Raw genomic sequence first — 19,475 nt, 5'->3', positions numbered from 1 at the left:
CCTGAACTCCAGTATTACCATACATGTCTGGTTGTTGATCCGGGCTTTACTTGGGTTTAGTAAGGCAACATCATCAATGAAAGCTCCTCATCCAAACTAAAGTATGCAACAGACCGTCTCAGCTGTTCACCACATACTGCGCTCCCACTCACGCAGATCAGAGTGTGCGATTTGTTCCACTGTTTGTATGAGCACGTTGTGCTGCTCAATCACAAAGTGCTTTACAACCAAAGCATCTTACCCCCCAACCCCCTTTTTCCACTCACACACTTGTGACATATGATTTGCACGAACATACTGAAGCTATCACACGTGGGGGGAGGGGGGGGGGGTACACAAGCACACACACTCCTAGCAGGAGCTCCTCGGGGGGTTAGATGTGACAGGCAGCTGTCACAGTCCCACGCTGATGCAGACAGCGTACGCTAGAGTAAACACACACTCATGCTGCTGCAGCCTTTCATATACTAACACCCCCCCCCTCTCTCTCTCTCTCTCTCACAGACTGTTTCCATTCTGAAATGATGATTGAGGAGGTGGTTATTTCCTGGGCGTAATGTATTAGAGCTGGACTGTGCTTTTGTTTTATTCTTGTTGCTGTATTTAATTTGGAGTGTAGCTCCCAGCAGTCTCGCCTATTTCTCCACCATCAGGGTATAAAAAGAGGCAGAATAAGTTATAAAAGCAGCACTTTTATAAAGTTAAAGCACCCTCAGGCCATTCCTACAGTGGCACAGAAATTTAATTGCATACAATTCAAAAGAAAAGGTCATCTTACCTCTTCTCTGTATATACATAATATGTAAAGCACCTCATTACTTATCAAAATGTGTGGGGAAGAAAGGGTGCAGTTGTTTTTCTTCCTTGCTCGTCTCTGTTTCTTCTCTTTCCCTAAGGCTACATGCACATTTACAGATGGGACTGACTCCAGTCAGGTTCCATACAGACTTTTTTCAAGACACACATCAAATTCCATCTGCTTAACGTCTGCCAGGGTGGTGCATTTCATGTAGCAGGCAGTCAGCTTAAAGGATTAGCTTTTTGTCTTTTGCTTGATGATGCCAAGAAAGTAGCCGGTGTCAACCTGTACATTTCAATTAATGGTGGGAAATCAACTTTTTAAAAACAGATCCTAAGAATATTGTCATACCCATCTGGTCATATATGGAGATTTGGTTAGAGTTCCTGGCTGTGCAAAGCTACCACAATCAGGACAAGAGGGATGGCAGAGTTGGACCTTCAGGCTACCAAAACACTCATGGTTTAGGTTACCATGGCAACACCTCCAGCCCCTTCTACAATATGATTTGCTTCCCTAAAAGGAAGGAATGTCACAGCCTCATAGCATCTACTTCTGCTGCCGTTCCACAATAACACGTGCACACCAAACCAGGTGAGGGGACTCGGAGAGTGTGAGGTGTCTTTTTCGGGGTGTATCAGGATGTTTTATGACCATTCGTGTCTGCCTTTATCTCCTGGGACAGTCTTGAGAGGAAGGCATTCATTCTTCCTAGGTGTCATATATAAATCATTGATAACTAGCTGTGTGAATTTCTTAGCGTTTTCTTAGTGTTTTCTTAGCAGATTACTCTTTGACGGTTCAGGCTTCAGTGATCACTGATGTAAATCCACTACAACAACAAAAACAAGTTCTCCGTACTAAAAAAAATCTTTGACACAAACCAATCCGATAACTCCTTTGTTGTCATGTAATTTCACCAAACTCCAGCTGCCTCACAAAATAGATGAATTAGCTATAATAGGAGAGGCCTATCCACATGTCTGCTTCCCTAATGGACATACATCTGATGCTGATGCCTCTGCCAGCGTGTCATTGCTCAAAATGGTTATTCCATCCCTCTCTGCCCACACACATGTGAAGTGATGGGGAGGGGAAAAAAAGCCAAAGTGATGTCAACCTTTAAAGCAGCGAGCACCTTAGGAAATTGCATCCCTTTGTAGTGGTACCTAAACTGTTCTAGAAGCACTCTGATAATAACTACTGTAATTTAACAGCTGATTCCCGTCAAACACACATAGAGCTCTTTTCCTTGATTACATGTTTGTCTTCAGTTAAAAGTGACTTTTTTTCTTCCAGAGAAAATATTCAGATGTCAGAGTGTCAAGTGTGATTGACAGCATATGGCTTCACAAAGAGTAAGAGCTTGTGCCCTAATATAGAGAAGGCTGTAATAATCTAAGCCTGTTCTTCACAGCAATGGAAGGCAAATTATAGCGGTTTTCACAGGTACACTTTTTTTAACAACTTTGAACTATCATGTTGGTATCACTCATCTGTCACAGACACACACTCATGCAAAGATGAGATGAAATGGAATACTTACAGGAGGGGCCGACTGTGATGGAGTGACATGGAAAGAGGAAAGTGGAACAGAAAAAAGGGGGAAAATGAATGAGATGATGATGAATTGAATGAAATATGTGAAACTTTAGAGCACCACAACGCCATTCACAATTGATAAGTGACACTGAATGTGAACAGGAAGCAACAATGGGGCAAACAAGACATATGAATGTTGTGATTGATCTGTGGCTTTGTACAATACACGGCCATCTTCCTGTGTGTGTTTTTAATACCCCTTATAGCACAGCTGCCTATACCAGCCCACAATCAATTTCCATTTGCCTAACAGCTGCTGCTGCTGCTGTCTTTATTAAAGTGTATTAGTTAATGTGTGTGTTTTTTCCTACACTGACAAATACTTCTTGTCTATGTAGACATTATGCGTGTGTTGTTGACACATGTCAGAAGTGTCAGTGCAGACCGGAGGGGCCCACTCACCGCACGGTTAAAGAGTAAAACTCTAAATATTCCCTTTTATCATCATAAATGACAGATTTCTCGCACGAGTGCCGCTCTTCAAGGGACTGACTTTATTCTAATGCAATTTTACTGCTTTTTGATCTCGGCTCTCTCTCCAGAGGGATGAAGAGTCGAGGCTTGAAAGGACAAAATCCACTTTCTCTCTTTTAGTTTCAGTAGCATAATACACAGAGTTTTAGCCATTCTCAATGCATGCCTGGCTTTTATTTTACATTCAGAGTTTTTTTGTCTGATTGTCCAACAAACATAAAAGACATCTGAAGATAACGTTGAACACATTCTTAAATCCTTGGAAAGCCTTAAAACAAACACAATGAAAGGAGACGGCATGCTGGTAGGTGAGAAGTGGGCATTCTGTGACACATCATAACAAATCTGTCCATCTGTGCAAATACGTGTTGTTATCCAGTTTGTGTAACAAACTAAATAGTCTGACAGTCAGCACTCCACTGAAATAAAGAAGTGTAAGCAGCATCAACCCTCTCAATACTAAGCAGCGACAGTATAACACTATATTTACTGTTTTAAATATGTAAATAAACTAAAATTAGCATGTACATATTGTTTAAAATGTATACACGTGTTAACCAATGTTGGGAAAAAAATACATGGATGCTATGTGCTATAAATATTTAACAATTTGCAATTGAACAGCCTCTTCCAACTTTTTTTTCCACATGACTGCAGATCAGCTGCAGAAAACCTGCAGGTCAGCCAATTATTTGCTAGATTTTTGTCATGTGCCTGCTGGTCAAATATGAGGTAATCAGTCTTAAAGTTGCAATAACGAATGCAGAATTTTTTGTTTTTGACAGAATATTTTTAGTTCAAATGAAATAATTTGGGTGATTTTTTACGTCCTGACATATCAAGAAAAGTGATGAAATATCAAGGTTTCTAATAACTGCATAATGCATTCAGTGGCTACTGCAAAGCTCAAAGTTTTTGACAATGTGTGCTATTTTTAAAAGCCTTCAATCCCAACCACATCAGCAGGCTCTGAGTACATTAAATTGAAAAATAAGGAAAACCTTTAGTCACAAAAATTAAATTAGGTGCTAAAAGAACAGCTATTTGTGGTTGGTTTTGCTGTATTAGATGAAGATTTTAACAAGAACTGTGCAGGCAGCTGGCATGTCGGTGAGTGCTGATGGAGTGTCAGCAAAGAGAACACAAGCTGAAAACTCAGATAAAACCTGACTGAAGTATGTCTTACACACACGTCTGAGTGAAGGTGTGTAGGCCGTGTCTTACCGTGCACTTGCAGAGTACCAGATGCCTCTGCTTTGCCCACGCTGTTTTCTGACACGCAGGTGAACGTGCCCTCATCCTCAGCTCGCACCTGGGTCAGACGTAGACTGTTGTCACTGCGGATCTCAAACCTGTAAAAGACAGTCATAGGAAATGCACTCTGAAAACTGATTGTGGTGAATTTCAATGATGTGAGTGCAGACCAGGAACAAAGCTGTTTTTCTTCCGTTTTAGCTACAGACTTTTTTATATATATATATCAACAAACACTTTAGTCAAAGTTTATGAACAAACAGCCGATGTGTTCACATAGAAACTATATGCCCAACGCTGTGCAGGCCTGCTGACACCAAGGGAATCATTTACCTTATTTCCCCTGAGGGATCGTTAGAGTTTCATCCAATCACATCATCAAAACAAGAGCAAGAGCAGAGGAACTCTCACAGTAACCTGGTGCAAACATAACACAACGCTGACAGAAATAACTCTGTTCATGTCTCTGCATTCAGTTTTGTTTTGCATGTTTACATATTATTATTACGCTCACTTCATTACACCCTCCACAGGAGCATTCGTTTGTTTGCATTTACTGTTCATCGCACAACTGAAAGATAAGATTGTCTCTTATCTCCAAAGAAAAATGTTTGTTTTGCGATGATTAACATAACAGCGGCAATTCATCTACACACAGAAAATAATCTTTTCAATCAGTCACTGCATTTGTTTTTCTCACAATATTCTTCACAATTGAGAGGAAATCAGTTGCACTCAAGCTGTTAGATTATTAACGAAATGACAGATACGCTGCCTGATACCAGATATATAGATAGCACCTGGCACTGAAGTCAGGCCGATATATTTCTGGTCATATTGTTACCTATACAGATACAACCTCATCGGCGTACAGTGTCAGCACCAATTTGTAACATCTTTTTTTAGAAAGCCATGTATCAACTCAACTGCAGCTACTAATACATCTGTCTGTCAACATCATCGGCCAATCAGCCCATCACAGGCTGGTTTAAACATGAAAATACAATTCACTTCCATGGTAACTCTCAGCATGTCTACAAAACATCCAGCAGAGTTACCACCACAACTAACAGATGTATTTATGGCATACTGTTTAGTTTGTTGCTCGTACATAAAGTAATTAGGTAATAGATTGATATCGATATTGGAATATATTATCCCCCCCAAAAATCATCCAAAATATCTAGTATCTGTTGGGCTTGGTTTGTTAGTATGTCAATGTGCATTGACAACATTCGCTAATATATAAATGTTACTAACAAAAACTCAGTATTGGTGCCAAAACTCAATTTTCAGTGGTACACAGCATTCATTGTAGGTGTAGTTATATCAGACTGTGCAGCATAAGCAGAAACTGTGTGAGTGATTCTTCCATCATACCTGCCCCGAGGCAGCTCCCCCTCCTCTCTCCGCCAGCGGACAGTCGGAGTCGGGTCTCCGTGCACCTCGCAGAAGAAGTCCACCATGTCGTCTGCCAGCACCACCTGGTTTACTGGCTGCTTTGTAAACACAGGCCTCTCTGAAATTGGACAGGGGAAAGGGATTTAAACTGCTTGTATTGCCACTTCATAATTACAGTTTGTAAGCAATTTATCATGCTGTCGTTGAGTAATGGAGAAACAGACACGCCGGCCGAAATTAAGCAACACTGAACCAATATCTATTAGCAATACTGAATCTCTCAGGAGTGAGACTTTCCATCTAACAGTTATAGCCCCGAAAAATAACACTGTGGGTGGGAGAATCAATACACCAGAGAGTATTATGCCCAGAGAGACAAGCATGCACCGTGAGCTCTTATCATGATCATAATCTGTTTTAAAAGTATTACCAGTGAGAGAATCCTCCAGGTGAAGCTATATAAAGCTGCAGAGGAGAGGGGTGTCTGGGCTGCTCGCAATAAAGGCCAGTAAATAGATGGATAGAAAAATTTGACGCAGATGTGCAGTGGCTATTATCTTGCCAACTTTGCAGATGGCAGTAATATGAAATATTAGGGTATATGTCGGGATTTTCAGGATCCATAAATTAGGCGTAACGCACTCGGGGGGGTTACTGCTACACCGTGATGTGCAGAAGGAGCAACATCTGGAGAAGAAAATATCAATTCAATCTGTTTCCCAGGATCAATACACACTTTCAGAATGCTGCTCCGCTGAGAGCAGAGCGGAGAATGAAAAAGACGAGGAGGAGAAGAGGGGTTAGGAGAGGGGAGCAAAGGGCAGCTGGGAGAAAGATTCATCTTCTGTACCAACAAAAGAGAGTGGCAGAAAACAGACCACGGTGACTCACCGAATACCACCAGTTCAGCAGGATCGCTGTCTTTCTCTCCGACCATGTTGGTTCCGACGCACACATACATGCCGGCATCGCTTTTTCTCGTGTTTGAAATCATCAGCTTTCCTCCTCGGATCTGAAAATGAGGGTGAGAGGGTGAGGAGGAGGAGGAGGAGGAGGAGGAGGAGGAGGAAACAGATGAGAAGGTAAGTGGAGGAGGAGGAAGATAAATGGAAGGAGATTGGAAACAGGATATTGAAGCATGTTAGTCAAGAGAGAAGCCATTCAATCATTTTCAGTGTGTGTCATGACAGATGGCTCCCCTGCTGGTCCTTGCATAGTTTGACAATGGCTCTAGCTGCAGGCCAATCGCCATAGAAACATCTTCCACTGCTCAGTTTGTAATAGGATGCTGCATTGATTCCTCATTTCATCACAGTGTGTACACATGCTTGCAAATACCAAGTGTGTGCTACTTATTTGTAGAAGGTGGCTTTGGTCTGATGCTTGAAGGATTCAATTAAACAACAATCAGTGCAACTCAATAGAAGATGGATTTCCAATTAAGGACCTCTCGTCAATAATCAAAGCACAGTGCTTTCATCAATAAGAATACAAGTAAGTCTGACTGGTTGGTGGAATCATTCATTTTACTTTCTTTCAAACCTAAGGCGAACTTACAGTGATCCTTTCGTCTCGATCGTTGACCCGGATGTTGTTTCTCTTCCAGGAGATGGTGGGCTCGGGGTGGCCTCTCGGGGGGATGCATTCCATGACGGCCGGCTCCCCAGCTGCCACCACAACATCACTGGGAGTCTGACGGAAATCATCTCTCAAAACTAAGGAAAAATAGGGAAGGAGGAGAGACATGGTTAGAATGAATGTAAAGCTCTATGTTGATGATGCCACATCTTTTACAGAGACATTTGTCCTTCAAAAATACAGCCGGGTCAAAAACAAAATACAGGGATCAGATGTTTACTTCCCACATATTTGGGCCGATAGCTATATACTATATATTCTACATACTTAACCTCAAAACACACTTGCACCTCTGTGACAGCACAGAGCACCATCAGCTGCGTGTGTTACAAATATTTTATTTTCCATTTTTGAAAAAACAAAAATGTAATTCGCCTCCCCATGGAGCATGCACTTTTGTATTTAATGTAATACAGATGACATATTATTGTAGATCCCTTTCTCTCACTGTTAGACTGAGCTGAATAGCACAATGCAATAACGTACTGAATCTGACATGGTGTGCATGAGCTTATCCCTGAGGTCTTCATTGACTTGATGTCATGTGTGCGCCTCCATACCACATCAATAATAAAGGCTCTTGTAGCACACACACAAAGCAGATGAATTATTCAACGTGATCCATACACACACAGACACACACCACATTCAAAAATAAAATCACCATTCAAACATGACATAATTTAACTATATCAACTGCAGGAAACCACAGAATTTAAAAAAAAGAGTTCCCCCTCTTCTGCTTTCCTGGAGTCCATTCATAAAACATTAGAGATGTGTCTTCAGGTCTTGGAGCCTCATTTCAACATCTTTCGGCTGTTACCTGAAGGCATCAGGCTTTTTCTTTTCCCCCCATTTTGGTCTCTAGAGCTATGTGACGTCTCAGATTACACATGTGGAGGATGGGTTTTGCAGTGTGGGATGATGTACTGACAACTCCTGTGTACCAGTGAGAGGCCAAAGCCACACAGGCCTGCAGGCTACCAGTCCGGCCTAAGCCTCTCCAGAGGTTTACAAAGAGGATAAAACAATGCAGCATGTCAGAAAGCCGTCCCAAATGATTTGAAAAGCAAATTCCTTTCAAGATTTATTGAGAAAAATCCAGCTGGAGCTCCTCTAAAACTCCATTTAGAGGATATTAAATATCCACCCACAAATATTCCATAAAGTTTCTCTTTGAAGCTATGGATAGATGTGAGAACTGAACTTCAAGGAGCTGTGGGATGATTAATTGATGCAAAAGGATGGTTTGCTTCATTTGCATATATTATAGATATTGCTGATGATATCAATATAGCAACATTTCACCCAAGTCTTGACACAAGCCTATTCTGACTCCGCAGAAGTGCCTTTTAGACGGGAAGAAAAAAAGTCATGTCAAAAACCGGCATCCTAATTTACACCGACAGCTCTTCACAGACTTTTGAACATTGCTACTAAAAAAGCTGTCAAGTACATCAACACAGGCCCTGTGTCTAACAACACTGACAGATGTTTGGGGGAAAACAGATATTAAAGCTTTGTCTTTTCTGTTACATAATGCCCGCATTTGTGAAGCTTGAAAGAATGAATGCAGACAAGCAAATGAAATAATAATAATACATTTAACATATAAGCGCTCATTTTGTAATATAAGACATGTTTCTCTTTTTCAGGCTGTAATCATCATGTTAACAGCATCATCTGTGTCAATATGAAGTGCCAAAAAATTGCATTTTCTTGAATGGCCACTTGAGGGTGGTTTTATAAATCTTTATGTTTACATGCATATTTTTAACACATTTTTAAACACATTGTGTCACACCAAGACTCTCCAGACATTTTTTACATGCTGATAGTGATGAATGCAACAGGTGGATCCCTTGATTGACTGATAATGGTTGGACTCTAGCCCTGTGATGGACGGGTGACCTGTCCAGGGTGTACCCCGCCTCTCACCCGTAGATAGCTGGGATAGGCTCCAGCCCCCCGTGACCCTGCACTGCAGGACAGAGCGGGTTCAGATGATGGATGGATGGGGTTCGACTCTCCACAATTGTGACTCTAATAAGAGTAAATTCCAGGTCAATGGGTAAAAATAGGAACACATTGTGATAAACAAGAAGTCTTCCATAGGCCAGACTTTCTGGTATATAACTAGTTGGTATAACCTTCCAGCTCTATGAAGAGTACACCTCTTCAGACCATGTCCCGTGAAAGGTACAGGCCTTGAAGTGGGACACAAATAAAGGAAGCACTCCAGGTAACCCAACAAGGCTGCCACATTAAAGAACATGAAAATGAGTTGTAGTCTGATTTCTTTAAGCAGAGATCTCATAGTCGTTGACACCATGTGTCTAAGTGTTAATTAAAAAGAGTCTGAATTTCACCTTAGCTACAAAGACAGATGATTTCATTTCTACAGGCCCCTCCAGGTTACGTAAATAGCACTTCTTCTTAAGGTGGATGTTCTATTTCTTATTCCAATCCAATCCAGGCCTGAAGGGGGGCAGACCAATATACCTGGAACGCCCAGTTTTTTGGCCATGTATTGGATTCAGTATGTTGTCCCTTTGAAATGTGTCTTCAGAATGCTGGTTCTCATTTGCCCCCGAGATTTAATAGAAAAAAGGATTTCAAAGAAATACACACACACTTACAAGCCTGGAGTATATATGATTTGCTTTTGCAGTTTTAGTTGGAAACAGTGGCAACATATGCATATGTTGTCATCAGGGTTGATACACTTATCAATACAGTACATGTGAGCATGTGTTTTTTTGGACACAAGCAGCAGCAATGTCGCTGTAATGTCACAGGCCAGCAAGGGAGGGGTCACTGCCTCATCTGATTAATGACGCATCTCCTCTCATGACAGGCCAAGAAAGCCCCAGGATATTACCATTATCATCACCATCCTTATATCTATGCGTCCATCCGTATTTATGCTCAGACTTCTGAGGACATTACCTTATCTGAGATACTGGTGTATGTGTGGTAAGTTCACGGTATCTCGGTGTCAGGCTTTACGCCGCGAAGGCTCATTTCTCTTCTTGTCAAGATAGCGTGGCGTCCTCTTTGAATGTGAGTGTGGGTGGTGTGTGAGGGGATAAATCAGCCTGTTTTCTTTGTAATCAAGGTCATGGGAGACGGGCACATCGGTGTTTAAGGATATTTTTCATTTCCTCATTAGCTAACAGAGCCAGTGCTTCAAGTTGTCCTGTAAAAATACACAATTTTCTGTTGGATCTAAAGCTACTATGCTATACTTGTATCTGGGTCTCTTAGAGAGATGAAATTATGGCTCCAGTTAGACCTGTATCCTGATAGTCAATTACTTCGCCACGGGGCATTTTGAGACACTCTGAATCCCATTGGCCCTTCCGATCCAGCAATGATATGCCAGACCACACCCCTGACCTTCTCAGTACCTGCTGCCAACTATTCTCCCAAATCACTATTCACAGCAAAATACAAAAACCCGACTAAATTGTTCAGGAACCTGTCCTGTCACGCAGAGAGAGGAAGGAAATAGGACAGCTGACTGCACCCCAGGTCTGAATTACCATGCTGCGGGGTTAAAGGACCGCTGCGATGACCTGTCACACACCATTCCCAAATCATGGCTCCAGGGGCCCCTGATCTTTCTCATTCTGCCCCCTTCTCACTCACCAAATCAGAGCGAAAAGAGGGTCTTCTAGAAGTTTATTAGGCACTGGCAATTACCCATGGGGCCCTTGGGGGCCCATATTAAGCGGGTGCACTTTGACCTCTTTTCCAAACCCCCTTCAACAAAGCCAGAGTAATCCCCACCACTGGGCCAGAACGGGAGAGCTTTAATCAGAGTACAGACACACAGTAACACACACACATACGGTACAGAGATCAGTGTGTATCTGAAAAAACAGACCAGAAGACTTGAACATTACCACTGATATACACATGGTTCACACACTTGGAAACACACAGCTATGACCAATCAGATTAAAAAAAAGTTATTTTGTGTTATTTCAATAAAACAACAGCAAAAAAGGCCCAACTCAGTCAACTCAATCATATTGGTGATTAAAGCCACAAGCTTGTATATTTTCAGTTCTGGGTTATAGTAAATTTTGCATCATTGCATTATGATGTTAGACATGTGTTGTTACCTACTACTACCTACTTAAGGTTTGTTATTACAGCTGAAGCTCTCAAAATAAAAATTGCCGACAACATTTCCAACCCATACACATGTGGTCATGTTTTTACCCAATATTACACCTACCCTTCCTAACCTATGACCCAGGATTTGGGATTTTTAAATAACCCACCTGTAGTCCAGCTACAAAGCATTATGCACCTTATACTTACACCTTAATATTTATACATTTAAATATAAGATGAATACTACTGTTTTTGATTTGATTACACACTAAATTTGGTACGTGGTACATTCATGTTTCCCAGAGGATGAACCCCAATGAAACACCAGCACTGGTTTAAAATTCCTTCCAGACTTATAAATGTGGGAAAACAACTACCGGATTAAAAGATAATGACATTTCTATTACATATAGATCGATACTGTGACACAGATTAACATACAGCACCCACTCCTACACACAATCAGTCACACTGCTGTCAGCCTGTATCTTTACACAAAAACAAATCGCACCCATCTGCATGTTCTGCTGCATTTATCAGCATGATGGATTTGCAAATTAGGCAAAATCATTTAAAAATGTTAACTACCAGAGTAGCTAATCTGCCCTTGTGTGTAATTGTATGGGAGAATATCTATCTGTGGCCCCTGGATGTCTCTGATTTACCACATGTGCAAAGTATCAGGGCCCTGCTGTATATCAGGGCATCATTTTAGCACTTAATTGAACATAAAAAACACCTTTGGGGCGAGCTTTGGCTCACTTTTAATTAAATGGCTTTATCGCTGTTGTTAATGTTCCAAGGACTGCATGTGTGTGACAGCAGCCTCCCCACCCCTCCCAAGAATAACTATTCAGATGGCAGAGGGAGAATGACGGATAGTCCCTTGGCTGGCAAAGCAGAGAGTGGGGTGGTAGGGAGGGGAGTGGGGTGGAGGAAAGCATCCTCAGGTTCTAGCTCTGTTGTGAGGGATTGAGCTGGTCATCTGTCAATCCATCAGCTTAGATCTTCGTCCTGACATGAAGCAATCTGCTCTAGTCTGAACACACACGCAAAGGCACACACACAATGTTTTTTGCTCTTTTGCACAACATCCTCCTTATCTCTTTATTATTCCTGCTTAGACACACGCATATTCTCTGTTCTCTTTATAGGTGTAGCTGGTTCCTCAAGGCAATATCTGTCCAGGCCCTTGGGCCCAACTGGGGCCCCTTACACCTTCTATCAGCCACTCTCATTATCCGGAGTGGACCCCCTCCGATCCCTATCAACCATTACACCATGATGAAACGGCCCACACAGGATATTAGTGTGTGTGTGTGTGTGTGTGTGTGTGTCTTCTGTGCTGATGGGAGGATGGAAGGGGGAGGCGGGGATCCAACAGTTGGAGACAGATGTCCGTGCTGCCACTAAGCGCCCACCTCCTCCCCATCCCACCCTAGACAAACACAGACACTCGCGCAGATAGACTGCACGGCAGCTGTAGCAGCAAAACCCTGTGTGCATCCAATATGAACAACTCACTGCAATATACAGGCCGACTGGAGATTGTTATGGTCCTGGAGTGCTTCAGCACACACACACAGTGAGGGAGCCTTTAGCATTTCTTTATCAACACTGTCTGACAGCTGACCTAAAATGTCCCCACTACTAAATAAATGGTTTAAAATGTAATTCCATTTTCTTCCCGGTGCTGTCATTTGCTGGGACTGTTTTATGGCCTTGAGTAAATGACAATAACACGGTTTGGCTTTCTGGAAATGCTCATAAGGCCAGGAGGCGAGCGCTAAAGTTAAATGAATGGGAAGCACAGTGAGAGGGCATTTCAATTACTCCTTCTACGAGTCCAGAAGGGTCACCTTCCCTCGCCAAGCACACAACCTGTTCATCAATGTCTGATACATTTTTCCCTTCAAATTAACTCCATTTTCTCCTGTCCCCTTAGCGTGTCGGATGCCGTGGCCATTTAAGCTGCCGTTAGCATGGCTTAGTCCCCGTCAGCAGAGTCCATTTAGCAGCCACAGCAGCTGCCCCGTCCTCACCCCTCGCTCCGAGCCCTCCCACCAAGCTGCATGCAGACCTGGGCTGACAATCAAAAAGCAGCTGGTCCCACTAGCTGACAAGAGCATGAAAAATTATTTCCATGCTTATTTGCCAAAAATGAGACCGTAAAGGTCGAAGTAAATGTTCGGATTCTTTTTTTTTCTTTCTGTGTGATTAGTGAAGAGATCAGCCATTAAAATGAAAACAATTCCAACAATCAGTTTGATGGAGTGCTGAAGCGAAATGCCAAATTGATCCTGGCCTAGAAGTTGACAGAAAATCTCTGGCAGTACAAATTAACATCACATGAGAGCCCTGGCATTTCTCAGCAAAAACCTCTGGAAAAGCAATTATTAGCCACTGGGCCCAGATAACAGCCAAATGAAATCCACAAGTCACCGTGATGCATTACAAGCAGATTATAAGCCCATTATTAGCATAGATAAACCTCTTCTTACAACATAATCGTCAGACGAGCCCCGGAAAATGAATTCAATATTCATGTCACACTCTGAATCTGTTTACGATGCTGTAAAATGTGTTATCATGTAAAATACGACACGAAATTGAATTAAGTGATAAAATGTGAGAAAGCACCCGTCGCCCACCCCACCCACCTTCTTAGGGGCTGCACAGAAAAAAAAAAACAGATGAAGCTATCTGTTAAGGTGTGATGTTTCACAGCTTTTTAAGCACTCATAAATGCCCAGGCTGGGGTCCCGCCACAGTGTGTTGTCACATCAAGACATGTTGGAAAGGAGGAAGGGGGGGATAAGGATGAATGGAGGAGTGTGGGGTGGCAGCGGAGACGTGGGGAGCTGATATGACTGTAGGGTCCACATGCATCAGTGAGGAGGCGCTCATTATCGCGCACAGACACTACAGGGACAAACAAAACCCATGTGATGGGGTTCAGTGTGTGTGTGTGTGTGTGTGTGTGTGTGTGTGTGTATGATCAGGCCAACTTGGTGGTACTTTGTTAGCCGCGGTCATGTGATGAAGAGCTTATGTGTTTAAGCCAGTTCATGCTGTACATAGAAGTGCATTTGATACAGTGTGTGTGGTAAAAAATTATGTAAGCCCTGTTGAGAGTCTCACACTGGTTGTGCAATTATGTGTGATCCTGTATGATACACAGATTCCATCATGCTGCCTCCAACAGTAAAATGCTAGATTAAAGTTTAATGCTGAAAGACCCCGCTTTAAGCTCACTGACAAAATTTCCATTTTAACAGTGACATGCACAGTGAAAGGCAGAATATAATGCAGAAAAAGATGTCTACATTCAGACATGGACCTAGTTTGAGCATGCTTTATCTTTAGCAGACAAACTGCTGTACCTAGCATCGAGCCTGCAGTTAACAAGCCTGTGTGCCATCCTGACTTCCACACTGTGAAGCTCACCTTAATGGAGCGAGGCTACAGCTATTAACATGCTACTAATTAAGTTAATTTTTTCTAACTTAAAATTAATTCAAATAATTCACATTTTAGATAAAAAAGGAATATGAAACCAATTGGGTGTTGTGCATCTCACTGTGCATTTGAGAGCTATTAAAGGTCTTAGCTAACCTCCCATCTCTCCTGCTGGATCTTCACTGTCTCCTCCTCCCTTCTTTCCCTCCCCATCACACTCAAACAGAGCAGAACAAGCCCGAGGCATGCCAGATCCGTCTGATTGAAATAGCCATATTTCGAGTCAAGAGGGGGCCCGTATTAAAAAACAACTTGGCAGAAAATCTTCTCACAGTGAAGCCCCCCTCTTTACTCCACCCAACCCCTCCCATTCACCAAAGGCTAAAGAAAAGGCTCCATGTTTGTGCACAGACACGAATAAAACCAGTCTACTGTAAACACAAACATAGTTGTACAATCATACACACACAAACCGTCCTCATTTGAGTGTAAATCCTTCCAATCTCCTAGTATGGGGAGCGTTCACCTATGTGTGGCTCAGCAGCAGGTTCCCATCCCAATTCTGTGCAAGAGCTGCTGCTCTGGCTGTGCTCATCCACCCAGCAACCTTGAGGTTAATCCACCGCAAACCTCCCCTGGCATGTTGTGTTGGTTTTCTATGTGTGTGTTCGCAGGTTTTTCTGCCAATTTTTTCATCTACGTGCTTTATCGCTGCAATTCCTGGAGGGATACACACGATTCCACCGACCCCCGACGACTCACAGACCAAACTCAGCGGAGTATGGACTCTGTAATTCCCTGAGAATTAAGCTAACACTGCAGCTCCCTGGCTCAAGGAAGTAATAGTACTAGCAGCAAGAGGGACATCCTTCAGATTGGATAGTGCTGAAATAACCTTGGGCAAGGCAGTGATTTGTTTCCTTACTCTGAGACGCTATCATGTAGCTGACCCTGACCTGTAACCTCTCACCTGCAGCAAAGAGAAAAAAAAAACTATTTCCCCTGCATGGATCAATAATATTACATTATCAAAAAGCTATAGTTAAGGCTTATTCCTCCCTGTCTTCACAGGAAGTGATGATATACAGAGAAGGACCATGACCTCTGAGAGGAAAGCCGTGTTAGATGGAGTACACTCAAGGTGAATGGCTGATTATTGTTCAGCTCATGTCAAATCTATCATTTTAATGACGCTGCATATTTATTGGTTTGAGGAATCTGTCTGAAAATGTATGTTTGATGATGAATAAAGATGGATATGTCAGATTGATTTGTCATAAATTCTATTATAGAGATCCTGCCAATATTATTGGATGATATTGGCCTATCACAGACATTGTTATTGACATACATATTGTCTGAGCTGACAACCTTGTTTCTAAGGATAAAGCAAAAAAAATGCTTCGGCAGATTAGAGTATGTCTCTGTTCAAAATCATCTCTGGAAGTGTGGAACTGTCAGTCAGGTTCTACGCTGTCATGAATGTGCCCCTTAAATAGAAACTGGCATGTATCTTTTAAGGAGGGTGTGAGATTCATCCTAAAGTCAAATGTATACTGCCTCTCTTATGGATTCTGTGATATAAATGACAGAGACAGAGACAAGCCATGTCTCCTCAAACTACCCCAGCTATTCATAAAATATTCAAAATGTTTGACAATGCTTCATTCACTCCCCACTCCTCATAAAACTGAATAAATTATCAGGTGAAGCCGCTCATGCCTGATTGACAGGCTCTCACAAAACAGCTTATGCCATTTTGAGAGAGAGATCTGTCAACAAAAACAGACAGACATGTTGGAGTGGATTATAAAGGAGGTTTTTTTTTTGGTGAAGTTGGAAATACGCCATGCCTTTAGAAACTGAGTGAAAGAGGAGATGAGACAGCGTTTTGATGGGAGTCATTTGGCAAAAACAAGCTAGAGGAAAAGGGAAAAAAACAAATCTGGACTGCATGTAATGAGCAGGAGAGGGAGGAGGAGGGGGAGGGTTTGCAAATATGCACTTAATCTGATTGTACTTCAAGCAATATGACAACTGATATGCGCACAATACAAAAGTGCACCCAAATGCATATGAAGGGTTAAAACGAGGAGAAGAAATGCAGATGTAATGTGGCAATAGCTAAAGAGAGCTGAAACAGCAACCCTCCACCCTCCCGTCTGTCCACCCTTAACACCCACTCTGGGACCTTGAGGGTCCCCCACAACAATACCATTACAGAGGTGGTCGAAGCTCCTGTGTGTGGTCAGCTAATAAAGCAATTGTCTGGGCCTGAAAAGAGGATTACTTTAATCTAGTAATGGCCGATGTCGTGCAGCCTATAGCAGCGGGGTAAGAGGGTCACTGAGAATGCCTGAGAAGCCTATTGTAAGGCAAGTGACCCCCTCCTTAACCCCCCACATCTCGCCTGTCCCAAACTGCCCTCGGCTGACCCTCCAGCCCCAATCAAGGCTACTGTAGTTCACCCATGTGGAAAACCAGGAACACTATTTAACTCGACCTCCAGGGGAACAGGGTGGACAGAGACACCTATAAACAATGGGCTCTAACACCCAGTGTCCATTAATTATTGACCACTGTGTTGGGACGGTGACAATCAGCACCTTCAAGAATACCACTTTAACAATAACACAATTCAAGTGACGTCTTATCAGGGTGATTTACACAAACAATAGAATTATTAGAGGCTGAACAATAAATGCTTCTATAGTGAACACAAACAAGTGTGATTTATTACGCTCGGTCATCTATGATCCTTTATTACAATATTCATGAATCCACGAAGAGAACACTGAACAGACACGTCACTGCTTTCCAAAAAGAACACTGCTGCCCATCTGCAGGTCATTACCAGTCACTTGGACAAGCCAGGGGGATACTGGGAAAATACTTTGTGGATGGATTAGACTAAAACAGGTTTACATTTCATTCCAGTATCCATTTGTGAAGCATGGTGGTAGTAGCATCATGGTTTGGCCCTGTTTTGCTGTCAATCATCGAACAATAAATTCTGAGTTATAGCAGCGATATCTAAGGGAAAATGTCACGATACCTGTCTGTGAGCCGTGGGTTAAGAAAAAGTGCATCATGCAGCCAGGCGACTATAAGCGCACACAAAGTGCGGTGTCATATTTTTGTCTCCTTTGCTTGATAGGGTTGTCTACGTTTAGGCATGGTTCAAACCCTGTCAACCACCACTGTAAATACATAAGAATAGCTGATGCATCTAATTTTACTTCCATATATCATGTTTAGCCTCAAATATTCAATATTGGATAAGATACAAGAAAAAAACCCACAGCCTCCTTATTAGGTTCAGTCACACCACTACACTGGAAAAAAAAAAGTATAAATCAAAGAATCCACATTAGTAGCCGAATCCTTTATAACAGCAGTGTAGCTTGCTGTCACTGAGAGTGAGAAATCACTGTTGCTATGATACATTTTTTTAAATCCTCTGTCATTCTGTTCCTACCCATCCTCCATATGTCATTGAAATCAAAGTTATTACTCTGTGATCTCCAGCCTTTTAGTGATACATCCCATATCCCGCCACGCATCTATCTTTCTATGTAAGGAAAATAAATGGCTAAAGCAGAAGGATCCTGACATGTGAGCAGATTTCTGATCTGTCTCACCATCTTGTAAGCCATGTCTCAGCACTGTTGTTTGCAGACACACACAGTCCTGTCATTTTCTGCATATGTGCGCTTTCGCTGTTAGGTCGCTGACACCGTCCACTTTTCCTGCCAGAGAGGTGAAGGAGGTGAATCGTCGCTTTGACAGTCAGCATCCTCCTGTTGGAGACGAGCCAGGCTGGCTTTGTCAGCTGACCTCCTGTCAGCTGTCTCCGTCCGCTAAAACAACGTGTGGCTGAAGCCCAACCGATGCGACACTTCACCCTGTCAAAAATACACAAATGTTTGCGCCTGGCTGGAGCAGATGGTCGAGTCCACCTCACTTTTTAGCCTGTTAGCGTGCCATGCCTGATCATACCCCTGCACTGAACGGGCAAGAGAGGGAGGTGGAGGTGAAGGCGGCAGTGGTGTGACTGGGGAGGGGGGGTAAGGAGCAACAGTTCCAATTTTCCACCCTGTCAACAAACTCCAAAAACAGATGGATCTTAGAGCAGAAATCCATTTAGCTCCACTTGAGTGACTTAAGCCCCCGTTCACTGACCTTTTCTAACTCAGGGGTGGAAGCACGTCTTAAGGAGAAATGAATCTTGTGCAAATACAACCGAGTAGAAATCAATAAGTATTCTCCACAGCTGTTCATCCTCGTATTTACCATTTGCAGACAGGTCAAATATACCTATATCCCCTCTGAAATACCTTTTACCACAGATATCTGTTGACCGATATTACTTCAGCCATGCCAAATACTCTAAGGTGGATGCTTCCGTCGATGAAAAGTTCCACAGGTTACATTTAAGTGACAAACAGACCCTCAATTGAAACGCGGCGACCGGAAAATCCATGGCAGAAGCGAACAAAGACGTTAAGTCAAAATGATACTGTGAAAACCTATACAGCATGAACATGACATGATCTCATGACAGAATATTGACAGAATGTGACAAAACACACTGTCAAGATGCTCATGATAAGACAGCAGTGAACAGCATGCAAGGGAAGATCCTAAGCCCCTGATTTATATGCAGAGAGAACACCATTCCATTACCATAATGGAAATTTAACATTTAACACCAGTGATTTGG

The 19,475-nt window shown here is 42.5% G+C and overlaps 1 protein-coding gene across 4 annotated transcripts in view; it reads right to left on the bottom strand.

Moving 5' to 3' along the window:
• Positions 1–19,475, bottom strand: part of robo3 (roundabout, axon guidance receptor, homolog 3 (Drosophila)) — a 71,945-nt gene that overhangs the window by 28,926 nt on the left and 23,544 nt on the right. For 2 of the 4 annotated variants that reach the window (XM_028420930.1, XM_028420931.1), the window contains exons 3-7: positions 7,088–7,245; positions 6,422–6,542; positions 5,510–5,648; positions 4,100–4,227; positions 2,346–2,357 (exon numbers count right to left, since the gene is read on the bottom strand). In XM_028420930.1, the coding sequence (XP_028276731.1) occupies positions 2,346–2,357; positions 4,100–4,227; positions 5,510–5,648; positions 6,422–6,542; positions 7,088–7,245 (558 nt within the window). The remainder of the gene's footprint in view (positions 1–2,345; positions 2,358–4,099; positions 4,228–5,509; positions 5,649–6,421; positions 6,543–7,087; positions 7,246–19,475) is intronic. The other 2 variants (XM_028420932.1, XM_028420933.1) reach the window with 1 other exon arrangement.

This window comes from Parambassis ranga, chromosome 14 (assembly GCF_900634625.1).
Source record: "Parambassis ranga chromosome 14, fParRan2.1, whole genome shotgun sequence".
Classification (NCBI taxonomy): domain Eukaryota; kingdom Metazoa; phylum Chordata; class Actinopteri; family Ambassidae; genus Parambassis; species Parambassis ranga.
This window is presented reverse-complemented; position numbering and strand designations above follow the sequence as displayed.